At 41.4% G+C, this 16,971-nt stretch overlaps 1 protein-coding gene across 5 annotated transcripts in view; it reads right to left on the bottom strand.

Annotated features, from left to right (window-relative positions):
- Positions 1 to 12,154, bottom strand: part of UBP1 (upstream binding protein 1) — a 39,375-nt gene extending 27,221 nt beyond the window's left edge. For 4 of the 5 annotated variants that reach the window (XR_007508109.1, XM_049816927.1, XM_049816926.1 and 1 more), the window contains exons 1-2: positions 12,032 to 12,154; positions 2,029 to 2,180 (exon numbers count right to left, since the gene is read on the bottom strand). Coding sequence is in view for 4 of the 5 variants with exons in the window: in XM_049816927.1 (XP_049672884.1) it covers positions 2,029 to 2,180; positions 12,032 to 12,144 (265 nt within the window). In the remaining variant the exon portion in view is untranslated. Of the gene's footprint in view, positions 1 to 2,028; positions 2,181 to 4,312; positions 5,067 to 12,031 lie in introns of those variants that run through there. The other variant, XM_049816928.1, reaches the window with a different exon arrangement.
- Positions 12,155 to 16,971: the final 4,817 nt, after the last annotated feature.

Raw genomic sequence — 16,971 nt, forward strand, 5'->3', positions numbered from 1 at the left:
TTTTTTCCCCCCATATTTATTTAGACAAATGGTATTATACCAATGTCTTCATTTCTCAACATCAGGAAAAGTTACCTAGGACACTGAAAAAGATCAAAACTTCTTTGCAAAAGAAATCTTTATATTAAAAAGATATTTTCAAGGGCAGATGAAACATTTACAGTCATTTCAGACAATGGCAAGCTCTTCTCAGAGATGAGATAGCAAGCACTTTCCTCCTTCAGCTTGCCGCCTTGTGCTGGTTCCCCAGCACATTGAGCTGACCTTCAAGCTTTGTGTTTGGTCAGGGAGGCAGGATCCTGGCACTGAAGAAAACAAAGTGTATTTCTACAGAGTTTAAAGTTTATAAACTTCAAAGTTTTTTTAAACAGTGCAAAGCACCTTGCTGGCCCAGCATACTGCTGCAATTGCACTGTTTTCTCCTGAAGAGAGCGCTCGGGGCACAAAAAGCGGTAAAAAAATAAAGTAAACCTGGCTAAGCAAATAGCTGAACTATGTGATCACACATTTGTAAGACACTAGAAATCACCTAAAGAACTTCCATTATTCTCATTAGTCTAAGAGTCAAGTAGTGTTTAAAACGTATTTAGACAGACTGGATACTCCAAGATGAAGCACTTAGCAACTTCATTCACATGGAAAGCTGAAGATAATGCACGGATTTTAGAGCCCAGGACACAGTTAAACACTTCCAGGTATGAAATGCATCACCAGAAGTTCACACTACTAGAAACATTTCGACCTGAGCAAAAAGGATATCCTATCAAGAAACTGCACATGTAAAATACACACAATCTGGAACCTAGTAAAGGAATAAGTTAAATAGCTCACAAAAACCAAGGAAAATTCACCAATACATATTTTAACCTGTGTCCTCTTATCTGCACACTGAAGTAGTACACTGCTTAGAGAAGCACATAAGCTAAGATTAACTGTACCGAAACATGGTAGGATACAGAAGAGAAATGGTGAATGTAATTTTTTAATTTTATTTTTATTTTTCATACAAGTTGTGCTGCAGGACTGTGTCTTCAAAGTACAGTGCTGTCTATCAAGAGATTTTGGGTCAAAGTCCACAAGGAAAAGAAAAAGCAATACTAAATCTAGGAACAGTGATCCTAGACTGTTAGAGCCAGGGGATGGAGGGGTGGGAGCATACAAAGGCATTGATATGGTCCGAACAAACGATAAATGGTTTTATTTGAGTTCAGAATACTAGCTGACTAAGCTTAGGACACCAATGTCATTTCCAGAGGTGAGGGAGGTTTTAATCACATGGCAATGACTACACTCAGATTATTTTACCCAGCAGTCAGTGGCCTCTGCCGAAGGAAAACTGAATTTTCATGCAAATCAATGACACGCTATGAGGAAAAAGCAGCAAAACTCACATGAAGTATTTCTCTAGTTAATTTCTGATAAATGTAGACAGACAATAGTGAAATACAAACTCCAAAAGTAGCTGCACTTGTGTTTATGTTTCAAACATAATACTGTTCTGGGCAGATACGTATAACTAATTCGAGAGTGATTACAGTGGCCTCTGCTGTGCAACACTTTTCATTTAGGGATTGACATTTTAACATTTATTATGACTTTTTGGGGGGTGTTTCTGTGTACCTTATGCAAATATCATCCAATTAACTTGCTATTATCAATCAAGTTTAAACAGGAATGCAAAATTAGTCTTGTATTTTAAGCTATTACTACCTGAAATTTGTCTCCCAAAAGCTCTGTCAGCTTGATTTTGTTGGGGAAGGTGGGGGATGGAGAAGGATAACACAGAGCAGAAAAAAGACCCCAAATCCAAAACCAACAGACGCTAAAGGAGAAGTAATGACAGACTATAGCTATGAGTCTGCAAGATGGACAAAACAAGACTACTAGTAAGGTATCCAACCTCATTTTCAACATGCATTTATTTAGGATGTACCCACACGTATCAAATCATGAAATACAATCCCAGTTTTGGACTTGCACCACAAGCTGCATTCACTATAGTTATGCCTGCAACATGTGTATACCAACCTTGATTCAAGTATGTAAGAGTTTCATCATATAATTTTACTGCTGGAGATGTTGCAGCACACATAACATACTGGAAGGGTGGATGTTTGGTCTCATTTTCTTGTGGAAGGCTGGAATCTTCCTGTTTGAAAATAGGCAGTGCCAAAACATCACTGAAAAGAACAAACAAATAACTTTGTGAGACTGTTAGCCCTGTTTTGCCTGAAGTTACAGGAAAAAAAAAGTTATTTGTGACTTAAAAAAACACTGCGGAATACATACAGAATTGTGTCACTCAGTTTATGAGCAAAACCAATGTGAGCAGTATCCAAAACATATTCCACCAAAATTTAGGCCAGGATACATAAACAATGCTCTGGGACCTAAGCAGACAATAAATAAAGTTGTGCTGATCCTCTGAAAATTTAATTTTCAGTTCTTGTCTCCACCAAAAAAAGTCAGTTTACTCTTAACTTTTCACCTGTCAACATAGGTAAGCTTACCTAATATACATGCAGCTGAGAGCAATGCATTTATTTTCTTCTTTGAAATAATATATTCCCCAAAGTAAGTTAGTTACACTGTGAAAAATCTTTCTCCCCATTTAGTATCGTTATATCTAACCTATTAATTCTGTTGACATTGAAGATTTTTCAATCTTAACTTTTATTAGGCTTTAACACACTGAATAGCACAAAAATGATTAAGCAGCAGATTCACAAAACATATGTTATAGAAAGTATATGCCAACATCCACTTTGCTTGTGGACCTAAGACCACCAGAAAAACTTTGCAACTGCAAAGTTTCTGAAGAGTAAAGAGCAATCCATGCTGTCCACAGGTAGCGGTGAGACAGACAGCTTCACCACAACGAGCAAACACATCATCTGCTTTCTACAGAACTAAATATTCTGTATAAGCAAGAGATTCTTTTTCCGTGTATACAGTAATCCTTCATAAACAAAACTTCAAAGAGATTAGTGAGTTCTATTCAGAGATAGTGTTTTTCTTGCACTCAGGTTTCATTCATGATGAAATTATCTGCAGATCCATGAAACTTTCCTTGAAAGTTAGGTTATAAACTGAAGATTTCTCACACCATCTCACCTATTGATTCAGTTTTTAATCAGTATGTATCTTGTTTTTCCCTTGCCTTGATCACAGTCATAGATTTAAAGTATTTTGTAAAAGAATTATAAATGTCTTGTCTGTATTGCACTATTATTTATCTTTTGTATCCTAAAATTTTTGAAGTAAAATTGGTTTTTGCTCTCATTTCTGTGAGAGCCTGCTTTATTTAAAGAGAACTCCAATTCCTCTTGAATTCCAACTCCCATCTGGAGAATCAAAAAGAATCAGTATCATAACCAATTTAAAAAGTGAAAATACAGCCAATATGTTTGTGCCACATAAGGTTATAGTATAGACTTGGTCTATATAAGGTATAAGGAGTGCAGCTGGGGCACCCCAACTTTTCTTTCAGAGCATGTGCCCCATACGGTAAGGTAAAGGCTAGCCACATCATATTCCACTCCCCTAGTTATCTGGAAGAAGCTATATTGACCTGAAAGAAGAAATACTTATGAATGGTGAGAAAGTCTAAAAAGTTTGTCTATACCTTGTATAGACTGTACAGTCTCTCCCAAAAATAAGAACTAGAATTAAACAAGGACCGAAAAAAAGACACCCATACAGGTTCCTTTCTACTAGGATGAAACCCCAGAAGGTGCTACAAACAGGCGTGAAAGCAGGACAAAGCAGGATACTGTCCAAAAATCCAGTGCAAACCACTGAACCATACCGTAGCTACTTCTGATGCCAGCTTCCCAAACTGGAGCCCAGAGGAGGCTGTATTCCTTTACTAGTTACACAGGAAGATAATGTGAAATACCCACTTAAGAGAAGCAGACACTCTTAAAACAGTTTACTTCTATAGACCAAAGGAGCATCCTACCCAGAGGCAGGAGAGAAAATCTCATAGATCGGTAGACTGCTACTTGAGGATGACTCAGAAGAAACAACTAGATGCTTCATGCCTTGCTGTCGGTCAAAAGGGCAGCATGAGCAGAGGGCAGCCCAACACAAGAGGGAGCACTGCGACAAGCAGAAGCATCGTCCCAAGACAGGACTTCTACACCAGGAACCCATGCTCGTCACACACTTTGGCACATAAAACACTCGTTAGCGTTTTTATGAAAAGGAACTTAAAAATGGAAAGAACATGGGAACAATAACAATGTTTAAAATACACGCATAAGAGTCAAAGTGCAACAAAGAAGGCATGCAAAGTATCTCACCAACTAACCTGTAATTCTCGACCAAGCTCTGCAGCACTTGCTTTCACGTAACACGCAAGATTAAAAAGACGTCTTCTGTGTATTTTTGAAAAATATCTGTCAAGCCTTCATTTTCCACTCACAATTTAAAGATAAAAATGCATCTGGTCAGGCTCAAGAATGTGTGCCATGGTTAATGAACCAGTTACATTAACAGATAAGGCACTGGAAGCCAACAAATGGAAGACAAATTTAGCCAGGTTTAAACCCGCTTTTGCTAATACTTACAAAGTGGTAATGACTACCTGCCACTGCGGAAGGAAAAAACAAAAAAAACACCACCCAAAAAAACACCCACAACACAAGAGACATCCAACTCCTCAACCCTACAATTTAGTTGTAAAGAGAGCATAATGCACATTCTTAAATGCCACTATTCCAAAAAAAGGCTCCAGCAAATGGCACGAGGCAAATGTAAGAATATTCATGTATTTTCCCAGATAAAAACATATATTGTTCTTATGAAACAGTCTTCTGGGTACTACCACATTCCAAAGGAAAAGAGAAGACAATGCAATTTAAAACTTCCTAGACCACCTTTAAATAAATACCATTTAAATAACATTTTGATTTGTTCACTCATAAACAATGAAGTATCAGAGTTTTCACATTTAAACATACGTTTGTTCCCACCTAAAACCAGATAAAACTACAGGCAATGAAAGAGTCAATAAGATATGAAAAAAGCATTTCAAATTAAGATTTTTACACTGTCAGCGATAAATAAATGTTAACTGATTTAGAACCAACTATTATTTCCTCTTAAAGAAAGTGACATATCTCTCCAGACTTTCATCAAGGAAGCTGCTGTGAAGTGACTCATCTATCCTTCAGTCACTGTCATACAGCAACAGAGGATGACCAGTTTTACTTGATACCCATGAGCCTACGGTTCAGCAACTCAAAAAGTCTCCTGGGCAGTACCGGCAGAAAGAAATTCTGCCATGCAAGCTGCTCCCTCCCTCCCCTTCCCATTCTACGTGATATTTTTCCCAGCTAGGTTGGGATCTCTTGTGTAGCTATGTTTTGGGCTGTGCTATGAACCAACAACTGAGGATGGTAAAGGCAGGTAACAAAAATCTTACTGTAGAGAAACCCCCATCCTACGAAATATAACTCGAGGGCAGGCATAATGAGTTAAGCCCATTTCCCTCCTCAGGACTGGCAGTAACAGGGATATAGGAATCAGGGAAGAAATTGCTAATGTCCGCGTTTTCCCAGGAAGTTGTTAGGAACGTGCAGCTTTGAGAAACATAAGAATACGAAGAGCATTCCCCCCAGTTCTCTGAGGTCAAAATCCTCTGTTGTTTATCCTTACATTAGTTCAAATAGGGACCATCTAAATTTCACAGTGACAAGCATTTTCTACAAAACAAAATTAATTGCTTACACAGCACAGCTGAAGAAAAGATGTGAGGTGTACTCACAGTTCAGAGAAGGAAACCAATGGGAAACAGAAATTCAGTATTTTTAATAGTCCTCTTACACCAAAGAAGAGTATCTTGTAAGCAATAAATTAAATACAATATATGCAGTTTAAGTAGATCAAATTCCTAAAAACTACAGACATCCTAAATGACAGTCTTTTTACCACCTCCAATTTTATACTGATGCTATTATAAGACACAACAAAAATAAAACAGGAGAGCAGGTCAGCCTTCTCAGTTCCAGCTTTTTTCCCCTCAGATCCCAGATACAATTTCTGCATTTATAACGAGCCAATGGCCTGGCAGTGCAAATTATCTGCCACCCCAGTAAATAATTGGCAGCCTCCATGTATGTATACTTCAGCATCCTTTAGTCATTTTCTTACCTGGTAAAATTTGATTTGTGCTGGCCCAACGCAGATAGTGACAGGCACTTTTACTGCCAGCTTTGCTCAGGTTATTTAACATGGCAAAGAATCTCTTACCTAAATTGAAGCACCCACTAGCAGAGTTGCCCAGATAGAGGAAAAATAAGTTTTCCAAAATAGCTACTGTTGAAATGATTTCAGGCTACAGCAGAAAAGAGCTTTAGAGACTGATTCTGTTCTTCTTCTGTCACTGATAACTTCTGATCTTGGGAAGTAAAAGAGTAATTTACTTCACTTGACTCATCTGAGTGAACTTTGGACTATTACAAGCAAGCTGAGGTGTAAACAAATAGCACTGTTTTGAAGAAGCAGCAGCTTTTGTTAGACTTCTTGATATCACTTGAAAAAGCAGACCTATGAAGGTTTATTCTCCATATGGAAGGAACTCCAAGACCAAATTTTTGAAACTATTAGCTCCCATAAGAAAAGTCTTATCTCAGTCCCTCACAATTTATCTAGTGCGTTCAGCTGAAAACATTCTTTCTTTCTTTGTAGAGGGAGAAGAAAATTTTCCCAGAAAAGCAAACAGAAACAGTCTTCGTTATACACCAAAAGCAGGCAGTAAACACATCTCCAACGCCCAATCTTAGCTAGTTATGCTACAGAAGAAGTGCATAAACAAAACTTCACCATACAAAAGTAGTAAGGCTTAGAAGAGGAAGCAAGGTGCACGTTAACACTTGAACCGAAGCATCCAGTGGCACGGATCATGTGCGATAAGCTATTCTGTTATGTAGCCTACATGAGCATAGTACAAAAAGACCACTGCAAATGTAAGTTATATTTCTCCCATGCTTGTGAAATGTGTTTGCCAGCCACAAAATCGTCTTCCCTCAAAATACAAAACCCTTTTTTCAACATTTTTCTGAAGCATTAAAAAAAAAAAAAAAACCCACCAAAAAAAACCCCAAACAGAATGAAACTGCCTAATAGTAATAGGGTCACAAAATAAATAAAGAACCTCCTGTCCTTACAAGAATAGGAACTAGTGTGTCATCAAAATTCAAAGCAACTTTTCATCAATCATCTGCCTTCTGGTTTGAGTACTTTTGGGTGTGAATACTAAAGCATCCAAGAACATGCAGGTCTTTTGAAACTTTAAAGCATGCTTTACAAGTGCAAATACCTTGAGAAAAATGTTTCTCCAGCAGTATTTGAATTAGAGTTATGATCTCAAACCGACGCTCTGCACTGTTAAGAGGTCTGAACAAGCCATAGGAAAATGTAAGGGAACAGAAGAGCTGATATTTCCTAACACTTTTTCCCTGTGTCCACAAAAGCAAGTTTGATGTGAGATGAGACCCCTGGAAATAGTTGCTGGGAAACAACTTTCTCTGAAGCACTTGTCACGAAGTGAAACATGAATGAGTAAACAGGTACAAATGCAATGCTGTTCTGGGAATCCTACAGCCCATCACACTGAAACTCAGCTGGTTAAAGGCCTCAACTTCTGGGGAGTCTTGGGGAGCAAAAACCAACCAATTAAAGAAAGAACAAAAATCCCACTACCAAAACCTGTGTCCTCCTAAGGTCTTGAAGGTACCAAGGAAAAGCTGTAAAAATAGTATTTGTTCACAATTATAAATCCCCGATTCTCCATCCACTCCTCTGACACACGGAAGTCAGGCAGCTGCTCTAATTTGCAGCAGCTATAGGACAGATTGTTCCTAAGTGGGAGTAATGCATAAAGCGTAAATGAAGGTAAACTTGCTGCCCTGCTCTCAATCCTGCACGTCCATCCACCATGAGAGATGATGGGAACAGAGAAGATAATTATACAGCCTGAAGAGTCTTCTCCTTAAGAATTAAACTGGTCTCCTTGCCTTTTTGAAAGGTATTCACACATCAACTGGGAAGAAGAAGAAAAAAAGAAACCTAATACCAATGTTAGTGACCTAGAACATGGAGTTTACCTTTCAACATGTTTATCTGTGGTAACAAAGCGAGGAAGTTTAGGTTTGTGGATTTTTTTTCCTCAAATGTCTATTTCCTAACAGGTTTTTACATATTTGTGTGCTTGCACAAAGAATCAAGCTCCAATTCTAATCAGTACATAAATTTTTATTTTACAGCATCTAGGTGTTAGTGAAAGTTGGGGTTTTTTCTACAGTGCAATACATAAAAACAGACCACTGCAACAGAAGCTTTTTAATGTATTCTGCAGAAAATTCTATGGAGGAAGGGGGAAGGAAAAGGAAAAAAGAAAAAATTTCAGGATACCTTAAGCACTCCTCTTAAAAAAACCCAACATAACCAGTAGCAGAGTCTCAAAAGAGCGGGAGGCATTAGAGGAAGCATAAACAGTCATTTTGTCTGTCAGAAAGTAACAGCAGCCACAAGGAAAACAGGGCCTGAATGAGATAACTCTATTTTTTTATTTTTGCACAGCGACTATAAAGTTAAGACAGTAACTGTCATGACCCAATCATGTTCATCAGAGACCAAAAAAAGGATGTCAGGGACCTGAAAGTTTTTGGAAGAAAACACCCTCCCTCTCTTCTCCACCTGAAAACAAAGCTGTAATTTTTAAGACAATGGTCACCCAAGTCCTAACAGACCACCTTCGTGGTTACTTTAGCCTAAACTTTGGAGGTGAATTGATACACAAAGTTCCCTCATTGTCCAAGGCTCTCCACAGCATAGTAAGAAACCAGGACTGACTGCACTAGGTTTTTGTTCTTGCTAAACAAGGTAGCAGCCAGCTCCATTCTCCAAAGACACTCCAGGTGTTTGGGAGATGCAGCAGAATCAAACTGACTTGATTCTCCAAAAATGGAGGACAGTCTGGATTTATTGTCATACAGTCTTTTGCATAGACTTTCCTGTTTCAGAACCAAGAATCATCTTTTTCAATTTCATTTCATAAACTTCAGGTTTTAATCTAGAAATATGTATCACAATAGCCACTCCGGAAATAATCGTCAAATTTCCCAATGACAGGCTTCAATTTTAGCACTACAAATACCATTGGAATTGCAAGCATTTAAATAAATTCATACACTAAGCTTTCAAATTACACATAAAAATTCAGTCATTAAGATACTTGTCCTTATATTAATGTTAATTTAACTTAATTTAAATCAAATCATTAATCAAATAATTCATTACAGGAAAAATGGAATTCTGCTAGAGAAACAGCAGGCAGTTCCTGAAACTTATCAACAAAACAGCCTCCGTTTTTAACAGTTCACAGCAATGATCAGTGGTCCCCAAAGTTACACAATTCCTGACAATAATGATTATCAATTGAATTGAATCTTGTGTTTATAAACAGTTTCCTATTGCATAAGAAGACTTTAGAACAGCAATCAGAAAAACTGGGTTTCAAGATTTTAAGGAAATGTTGAGAAATATTTAAAATCACATGAACCTGCAGAGAAATTTTATCCAGTTAGCTTCCTTTTGAAAAAACTACAGTTAGTGGTCAATGGACATGAACAGTTTTCTTCGCAAGAAAAAACGCAGGATCAATACCATATATTCTACTTCAGACTGATCAACTTGAGGAAGTATCAACTACATTATATACCACCCTAACAGGTAAAAGGGTCGCGTGCAGGTCTTCCTAACAAAATGCAGGGGCATATAGCTTGGGGAGCTCTCCCAGAATTCTCCTCTAGACATTTCTTTTTCTTCTATCACCCTTTTTTGTAAGGAAGTGACAGGTAATTAGCTTCTACTAGCACAAAGAACAGTGACAGTAATATGTTCACTCTTCATGCTATGCCACTTCTCTTTGTTTTCCCCTCTCACATCACTTAATGGACCATGATTTCCCTAAAGTAAAGATCTAAGCAATACATAAAATAACTAACATACTTGCTGAAATCACTCTGAATCCAGCAAACACCAATTGCAATTAGGTGGTCCCTTTAACTATGTGTTCCAAGATTAAAGTTACAAATAATATCAGCGTGTGTTCCAAAACTACTTGTATCTCATCACAACCATGAAGTGTGCAACAAAATGTAAGACTAACATATAACTTAGCTTGTGTATATTAATTTTAAAGCTGTTTTTAACTGCTACAGCTTTTTTTGTGGTAATTCAAAACACCCTCATAAGCAGGTATACGTAACTGAAAAAACACTTAGGATTGCTGCCCACCATAAAAGAATGATACGAGCAGAAGAAACAACCTACACAACAACAGTAAAGATTAAAACTCTTAAAGTTTCAAGAAACTAAACAGTCTACATTACTGGGAGAATGAATGAAGTCTACAAAAAGAAAGGGAAATCTTTAAAGAGTCATCCCAGTCAAAACTCAAGACTTCTACTCATAAGAAATCCCAGAAAGAACTGGATTGTGACAAAGAAGGAAGAACACTTCTTGAACAGGAGCGTATGCATTATCCATTGGTGTTTGCACGAGTAAAAAGATAACCAGAAACCGAATGCTGAGAAGCCATCCAGGCAACTGCCGTACAGCTGCCCACAAAAACTGGCACGCCACTTCATGGGGCGAATGTTCACTTGGCAAAGGCAGAAACGGGACAGAAATGGAATAAGATGCAGATAAGCTGAATATAAAATCAAGAGTATTCTCAGGAATAGAGACGAATCATCTTGTTCTCGGAACTGGCAAGTTCTCAAAGTTAGTTTTAATTAGAAAAAAACCAACCAAACAAATCAACTCCCCTCCAAAAGAAAAACCCCATCACATACATATCCCACCATAAACCTGCTGAGCTCACAATCCCAAATACTAAAAAAAGGGTCCTCATATCTATTCAGCTGAAGCCCTTATTTCTAACTTTGAACAAAGACACTGCAGTTCCAACGCTTCACCTGAATAGTACTGCCTTAAAATACATATACTAGCTGAAACCTGTGGCAGTCTCCAAGTTTCAGGTAGCCCTGAGAAAGAATGCATCTTCCATACAGGCTAGGCCATCAAAACTACCAAATACCAGTGTTTTACCTCTCCAGGCTCTCAAAATACTAACTAATATCGCTGAAAACCTTAGACTAAAACGTCTGCCAGCGTCTCCAAAGCAGTTTCCCTTTTTCACCCTACTAAGTCACTCAGGAGTCCACATGTTCTGCTCATAACCAAGATAAAACGTACTTCTTCCAAACAAGTACAGTTTTATCTTAACTTTGAAAAAGCACACCCAAATGCTATTTAAACACTTTCCCTGTAAAACCTGGAGAACAATCAAAAGGTAAAGAAACTACCAAGCTGATTAAGAACAGAAAGATATACGTGACAAGAAAAAAAAAAAAAAAAAAAAAAAAAGGAGACGTCACCAAAGACACATACTACACAGAAACATGAAAGAATAAATAAACCGACTGAAGTACAACCATGCTACTACCCTATGAACTACCGCAACATTTACCCGCTTGAGAAAAACCATTTTTAAACCATCAAACAGCTACTGTTTATTATGAACCAGAATCATATTCGCCAAGTACAAGATGATAACCTTCTGATACGCGGAGTCCAGTTACATTACCAAGGGACGGCGAAACGTCATTTTTACGGTAAAGATTATACCTACGGGGCAAAAACATCCCAGCCTAAGCAGCAGCCCGCCCTTTCAGGCAGGCCATCTGCCAGCAGAAGGGGAGGGCAGGGCGGGAGACCCCCCGGGGCAGCCCCTTCACCGCCATGCCGAGCAACACGGCAGTCGGTACCGCGGAAGAGGCGGCTGCAGCAGCAGCAGCTATGAGGAGAGACCGGGCCCGCCCTCGGGGAAGACACTCTGGGATACAAAAACATGAGGGAAGAAAAGACTGGGGGGGGGGGGGGGGGAAGCCCCAGCTCCTTCCCGCGCTCCCCGAGGAGGCCGGTCGGGAGGCGGCACCCACCACGGGCCACGAGTTACCTCATGCTGTAGGCACCGGCTCCCAGCTCCTGCCCGATGCCGGAGAGGCTGGCGTCGAAGTCGTGCACCAGCCCGGACTCGATCACTTCATCCATCTTCAGCACCCACGCCATTTTCCGCCGCGCTCCCGCGGGAGGAACCGGACGGGGAGGAGCCGCTCAGCCCCGGAGCCGCCGCCGCCGCTCCTCCGGCGGGAAGGCGACGTCTCGGCGGGCGGCGCCGGGAAAGCGATGGGCTGGCGGAGGAGGGGAAGGGAGAAGTAGCGCGTACAGACCGGGAAAGGGGCGAGGGGCGAGGGGAGGGGGTTGGGGAAAGTCCGCGTTCAGCCCCGGGGGGGGCCTGTCCCCGCGGCGCGACCAGGGCGCGGGGTGGCTCTCAGCATCCTGCGCTCGCCCGGCCGCCGCGGCGGGCTGGGGACCGGGCGGTCGCCACCACCGCCGCCGTCGCCGCCGCCGCCTCCTCCTCCTCCGCCGCCGCCGCCTCCAACCGGACCCTGCTCAGGGCCACCGCCGCTTCTACCGCCGCCCGAGCTCCGACCCAGCCCAGCGGCGCCTCCCGCCGCATCATTCACAGGGGAGAGGCGGCTGCTGCGACGGCGGCAGCAGCAGCGCGGGCACCCGCCGCCACTACGGCCCCGCCGGGGAGGAACCACCGCCGCCGCCCCGGCGTGCCTCCACTCGCGCCCAGCGCCGCCGCTCACGCCAACATGGCGACGACTTCCAGCCCCGAGTGCCTACCGGGGCGGGGCCTTCCCGAGCTCGGAGCCGCCGATTGGCTGGTCTCCGCCGAAGGACCCAATCAGAGGAGGGCAGCGAGGGGAGTGAGGGGAAAGCCCAGCCAATGAGCGGGTACTTCCTCACGCGAGGCGACGTCAACTGCGGAGCCCCGCCCGAGTGCCCGTCCTGCACGGCTGCAGCGCCCTTCCTCCCGCCCTCCCCGCTCCTCCGCGCGCGCGGCATGCTGGAAGCGCCCTCCCCGGAAACGGAAGGGCGGTAGGCGGGCAGGAAGCGGCGGTCGGGCCCCGCGAGCGCGGCTGCGCCGAGCACGGTAACGGGCCGCCTTCTTCTGCCGCCTCCGGGCCTGTAACGTGAGGGCCTGGGGCCGCTGCCCCAGCGCTACCCGCCTCCACGAGAGTAGTGACGGAAGCCGGCACGTGTATGACGAGACGTGTGCTCGGAGGCGGGGGGGGGGGGGGCGCTGCAAGCACGGGGAGGGGGTGGGGGGGGGGGGGTAACGGCGCCCTGCCTCCCCCTCTCCTCTCCAGCCCTCTGCCCCCTCAGCTGCTTCCAGCTCATGTCAGGTAAAGGTTCTTACAGCGCAGTAAGTTAACTTCTGATTTGGGGAAGCCTGCCCTAAAGAACCCAGACCCCGTTGGAGGCTGAATAACCAATTAATACTGCGGAGAGACAGACAAAAAGACGTAGCAGTACGCACAAGGCGGAAAATTACTTACTTTTTTTGCCTAGCATAGTACCTAGCATATGCTATATAAATACACCACTTAATTTGAGGAACAGACTCTCAGCACCTCTGCATCCTGGACTCCGAAGTCTCCAGTTTGTTAAAACAGGAGCGTTCACAAGTCGTGAAGGCTCCCACGGCAGGCAGGATTAACTCTGGAGCTCAGAGGAACATACTCTGGGCTCAGAACCCTCTTGTCGCCTAATGGCTAGGAGGAAGCTGCTGTAAATGGACATACAGGAAGCAGATACTGCTGTTGTCATCTTCAGGTTAAACTGCATCCACCTGCGGTAAGGTGAAAAGTGCAGTACCTAGAAAGAACTTTCTTGGCTTAGTACTCATTTCCTCTGTTTCTCTCTGGCCTTTGAGTTGTTTCTCAGCCCATTTTCTAGCAACTTAAGTCCATTTTGTACGGTTTTAGCTGCATTAGGACTGCCTTTCGCTCCTTTAACAGGCCAAACCGAGTAAATCCAGGCTTACTCAAGTAGCATCAAATTTGTCCTTCTGGGGTATGAATTTATATTTTGTAAAAAATTAGTAAGGTAGCTTCAATTTATGCTGTTACTAAAATTGACTATTTTATATTTTCCAAGGAAAGGATCAAAGAGGCAGCTAAGCTTTTAATAAATAATTCTTACTGATTATAATGGCCTAGCAATCAGAGAACACGAGGAGGAATACAAGGGAGAACTGGAACTGCCAGTGGTTTAGATTATAATCCTGTCCCCTTTGGTCATAGAATACTTAGTCTTTTGAGGGGTTGCTAATAGGGTAAGTAACCAACAACTTCATGTAAAGAAGGGGTCTCAAAAAACTCAATAATTCAGAGGATAGTTAAATAATTTTATGAGAAGTTTCCTTAAAATGAAACATCCCGTGAATAAAGTACAGAAGAGTACCGAGACCCTAAAATGCATTTTGATCATACAGATACATGCTTTGAGTACCATCACACAAGTTTTTCAAAAGATAAAAGTCAGGAAGGCCCTAAGTTCATGAATGATTAACAAAATACCAGCTGTTGTTTGAAATGTACATACGACATCCTTCAAAGATAGAGAAGCACGCAGACCACATTTTATGATTTTCAAAAGGCAATTTGTAAAGGTAAGATATGGCTGCCAGCTTGTCCAGAAAATGGTACTGGTATTCTTGCTGCTGTAATGGATGTAAGAGTCCTCTGCCTATCTGAGGACAGAGGAATGATTCATCTGCATATAAGAGGAAGCTTAAAAAAGGGAAATTTATGAAGAGGGCATGGGCTCATGGACAAGTCACTAGCATGGGCACTAGCTACCAAATTACAGGTTTTAGTGAGAAGAATTGAAATTGCCACAGGCAAAATACCTCCTTTAAGCCTGACAAGATGACAACAATACCCTGAATTCATTAATTTATTATTACGCTGGAAATATTTGTTAGCACTTCCGAAGATGGTAACAACACAAATGATGGCATTAATTAGTTTCAGTGACTGTTACAGGGTGTTTGTGGTCCAGTTAATAAACTAGGAGGCATTATTCAGCACACAATAGTAGTGACTACAAAGTTAGTTTAAACTCCTATCATTGAAGAATTAACAGAGTTTTGACTGAGAACTCAAACCTTACCCTAAGCAGACATTTGTAGACCTAAAGGGGACTTGGTAAGTAAGGTAGCATAAATAACACTAAAAAGCACTTTTGTAAGGGGTACAAGAGAAAGTGGTGGTTTGTGGAAAACTAAAAGTAATGCACTTCCTGCTTCTGACAGGCAGAGATACAAGTTAGGACAGGATCCAAGACCAGAGGTGCCAGGTACAGTTTGATTTATGCATAGCAAAACTGGTTTATCTGTTTACTAGCAGTTACAAGATCATAAATTGATGATTTTTATTCTGGGAATTGTTTTCTTCTGACCTAAATTCCAACCTCTGCTGAGGGTATCTTGAGTGGATACAGTAAGACCCATCCTCTTGCACTTCAGTCTTTAAAAGTTGGGTAAAGCTTGTCCATGAGAAACGAAGTGACTGTTAGTATTTCTGAAGATGTTATCTTTAGCTATTTTAGGACACAAAGTGTCCTTTTTCTGTTAAAATACGAATATTAACAGTGCATACATTTTTCTTTAGCATTATTTGCATCCCTGGCTAATTTACAACAAGTTTTCTGCAGAGGTTTGTGGTGTGTGTTTGGTTTTTGTTGTTTTTCCAAGCACACTGTGATGTCTTTCTCTGGGGCAGGTTCCTAAATCAGTCCTGTTCTCAGATCATCTGCTGGAGGATCAGCAGTGCACACAAACACCGCTTTCCAGCCAGATCTAACCCGCTCCAGTGTATGGGGTTGTACCTTCAATGCAAATCGGCTCCAGTACTCAAATCTCTAGTTATAGTAATTATGACGCAGTGTTCTCAATTTTTGCCAAAAGAGTTTAAAAATAACCTCAGGCAGCTAGTGATTATAAACAGAAACATTGAAAACAAAAAATTCTCTATTCTATTTTTCAGTTTTTACACTAGCCTTGTGATTTTTTTAATGCCTGTGGTTGACGTTCTGCATATTATAGTATGAATGGTAGCTGCTTCCTTTTTTTTTTTTTTTTAATTTATTTTTAATCCTACTCTTTCTGTTAGTCTTCCCACAATTTAACTTTCAGGACGATTTGCTGCTAAACGTCTATATTGGCCTTATACTCAGGGAGAGCAGAGTCAAGTTCAAGCTATTTTAAAGACCAAGGAAATAAAGAACATAGATTTCTACTGCAAAGTAAAGTTGTTCTTATTCTTTAAGAGCAACAAAGAGTCTTGACTGGAAAAATTGTCACACTTTTGATGCTGTCTATATTCCACAGAAAACTAAAGTGGGTTTAGCCAAATAGGAGCCATTGAAAATTCAGATATAGTACATTTTTAAATGCCTTTTTCCTAATAAAATTCCTATTCTGCAACATAGACAATGTAAGTCCCATGCAGAGTCCCACAAGTTAGGCACATCAGCCTCTTTTGAGGATGAGATTGCAGAATTTGTGCCCAAATTTTTAAATATTTCCTTATCAGTAAGGCTGAGAGCAGAGGCTGGCGGAGAGAGGAAACTCCTTACACTTTACAGAATGATAACAGCTTTCTTCCTGGCTCTCTCCCAAGCTTTCCCTACACAAAAAAACATTCAAAACTTGCTACCTGCCTGGTGGAATTGTCTAAAACAGGAGTTAAGCATTCTGGGATCTCAAATTGCTCCTCTAACCCGCTGAGCAGGCCAAATCCACAAGCCTAACTTGTCTGAGATGACATTCCCTGTGGCCCTGCACTTATGTTTCTGCATGTCCCTGTCACCAGACCCACTAACTGGAATTGGAGACTTAATACCACAGAGAGCAAGTGCATGCAGTAGGAGCCTGATTTTGCAAATATATCTTTGTAAATGCATTGTAAGTACAGTTTTACTGGAAAGTTGGAGAAGGGATCCTGGGACACTCCTTTCTCTATCTGCTCTTCACTAAGG

This window comes from Accipiter gentilis, chromosome 14 (assembly GCF_929443795.1).
Source record: "Accipiter gentilis chromosome 14, bAccGen1.1, whole genome shotgun sequence".
Taxonomy (NCBI): Eukaryota; Metazoa; Chordata; class Aves; order Accipitriformes; family Accipitridae; genus Astur; species Astur gentilis.